The sequence below is a fragment of the Procambarus clarkii genome, chromosome 26, assembly GCF_040958095.1.
Source record: "Procambarus clarkii isolate CNS0578487 chromosome 26, FALCON_Pclarkii_2.0, whole genome shotgun sequence".
Lineage (NCBI taxonomy): Eukaryota > Metazoa > Arthropoda > Malacostraca > Decapoda > Cambaridae > Procambarus > Procambarus clarkii.
This window is the reverse complement of record NC_091175.1, coordinates 5,006,493-5,008,992: the sequence shown is the minus strand read 5'-3', so window position 1 is coordinate 5,008,992 and position 2,500 is coordinate 5,006,493. Positions and strand designations below refer to the sequence as shown.

The window sequence follows — 2,500 nt, the reverse complement described above, 5'->3', positions numbered from 1 at the left end:
TGAACATTTTGAATTTTTTTTGACACATTGGTATATATATTTTTTCTCCTCTTCTATTTAGGCTATGATGCTGAAACTTGGACTAGTTGGATCCCTCTTCATATACAACTAGTCAATAAAGTTTGATTGAAATTGAATATTCTAGTAATTCAAAAATTACCAAGATGAAATTTAGTTTAATAAAATTCATATTATATCATGAAAGAAAGAATTAATTATCTTTTTCACAGTGTTTCTTCTGTCATTCACTATCAAAATAATTAATTGAAATCATCAGAGATATAAAGCGTTTGGTATATTGAAGGAAATATTTACTGAAAATACGTTATAATATAGTTTTATCATTAGAATAAAGTCGGAACGTAGACTTACTGGTGTTGGCGCCTGCGCCTGGACCCTGCATGGCAGAGAGGCCTTGACCCTGCCCGGCAGAGAGGCCTTCACCCAGCCCGCCAGAGACGCCTTGACCCTGCCCGCCGGCGACGCCTTGACCCTGCCCGCCTAAGTTGCCTTGACTCTGCTCGATGGAGCCGCCTTCTCCCTGCCCGGCGGAGCCGCCTTGTCCCAGCCCGGCGGAGCCGCCTTGTCCCAGCCCGGCGGCGCCGCCTTGTCCCAGCCCGGCGGAGCCGCCTTGACCCTGCCCGCCGGAGCCGCCTTGTCCCAGCCCGGCGGAGCCGCCTTGTCCCAGCCCGGCGGAGCCGCCTTGACCCTGCCCGGCGGAGCCGCCTTGTCCCAGCCCGGCGGAGCCGCCTTGTCCCAGCTCGGCGGAGCCACCTTGACCCTGCCCGCCGGAGCCGCCTTGTCCCAGCCCGGCGGAGCCACCTTGACCCTGCCCGCCGGAGCCGCCTTGTCCCAGCCCGGCGGAGCCGCCTTGACCCTGCCCGCCGGATTCTGCAAATGAGATAGAAATGAGTCTTTGAAACCAAACTCTACAATTGCAATTAACGTCCAGGCTATAATCGTCCTTGCGGCACATAACCCCACAGACGCATACAATAATTATTATATAATATATATTAGAGTTATGTTAATACTAATGTTTAGGTTCCGATAGGTTTTGTGGTTCAAGTGGCAATTATTTGTGTTCATGAATTAGGTACTTAAAGAACAGAGGATGTGAGCAATGTACTGTTCTCCACAAGCTGGAACGTCATCATATGCATGTTGCAGGATTAGTGTTTTTCATTATAAACTGAAGTTTTTAGGTGCTGGATTAATGACCCTTTTGCTATTATTTTGTTAAATATGAATTTGTATTTGCTGTACGTGCGTGTTACATTTAGAAAGGAGCGATTCAGACAATAATACACAGTGAAGTGCTACTTTGGAAATGTATGGATATAATGAGTTTTGAGTCAAGCAGTTTTTTTTTTTCTTACAAAAGTATGAAATCTGTGAAAGCTTTTTCAAGAAACCATTCTCGAAAGCTTAAGTTGTAAACAATGAAAGTTAATTAAATAAAAATAGATTTTTCCTAAAATAAGTTACTTAATAAAATAGTTGCTTCAAACCACAAAAGCAACTTTTTACCACAGAAAATTTATTTTTTTTCAGAAAGAAGTTACTTATTTTTACTACATTTTGTGACATTAAAAATTATCCTGTTAGCTAACATGAATACTCCTAATACCTACACTTAGGAAAGAAATAATATCAAGAAGAACAGGCCAAGCATTTTCAGTATATTGTCAATACACAAATCTCAGAAAGTATTTTCTTGCTCAGCAAATCACGATGATTTGGCTGAAGTTATGTTTATTACAATTTTTCATATGTATATATTTATATATATATATATATGACCATTCAGGCTTGTTCGCACTTATACATACATATAAATATAAATATATATATATATATATATATATATATATATATATATATATATATATATATATATATATATCAGTGTTGCGATTCAGAAGGGAAATGCCTGTTGCGTCTTGGGCACTAGTCCAACTTCAGAGGAATTCGAAGAAGTGTTTGACTTGCAACAATGATCGAACCCGTCTGTGACATTCATCAATGTTTCCCATTGTTGTGTTTTTCAAGAGATCCATAACCTTTAAGCACCTTTTTGCATTATTATTTTTGTATCAAGCCATGTATATCTTGTAACCATCAAATGCATAATAAAGCACAAAAAATAAAAAAGGAAGGGGGTGGTAGGAGAAAAGCACACAGAAACTGTATTGGAGGGGATCTAAACATTCCCTCTAATGCGTTATGCGTGGTTTCCTCCGAGGCTATAGGTCCCCCTTCTTCCAGCTAGAGGTGGTACTCCCTTCCTATTTAAAAAAAAAAAAAAAAATGGAGGTGTACAGCTAGTATATATATATATATATATATATATATATAAATATATATATATATATATATATATATATATATATATATATATATATATATATATATATTTACTAGCTGTACACCTCCAGGCGTTGCTGTGGTTCAGTCACAGCAACCTTCCCCTGTCACCAAGTCCTCCCCCACCATTCCC

General features: G+C 39.4%; 1 protein-coding gene across 1 annotated transcript in view; it reads right to left on the bottom strand.

Annotated features, from left to right (window-relative positions):
• LOC138368998 (uncharacterized) overlaps positions 1-2,500 on the bottom strand; it is an 18,224-nt gene that overhangs the window by 3,215 nt on the left and 12,509 nt on the right. Inside the window, exon 5 of the mRNA XM_069331766.1 lies at positions 373-891. Coding sequence (XP_069187867.1) covers positions 373-891 — 519 coding nt within the window. The remainder of the gene's footprint in view (positions 1-372; positions 892-2,500) is intronic.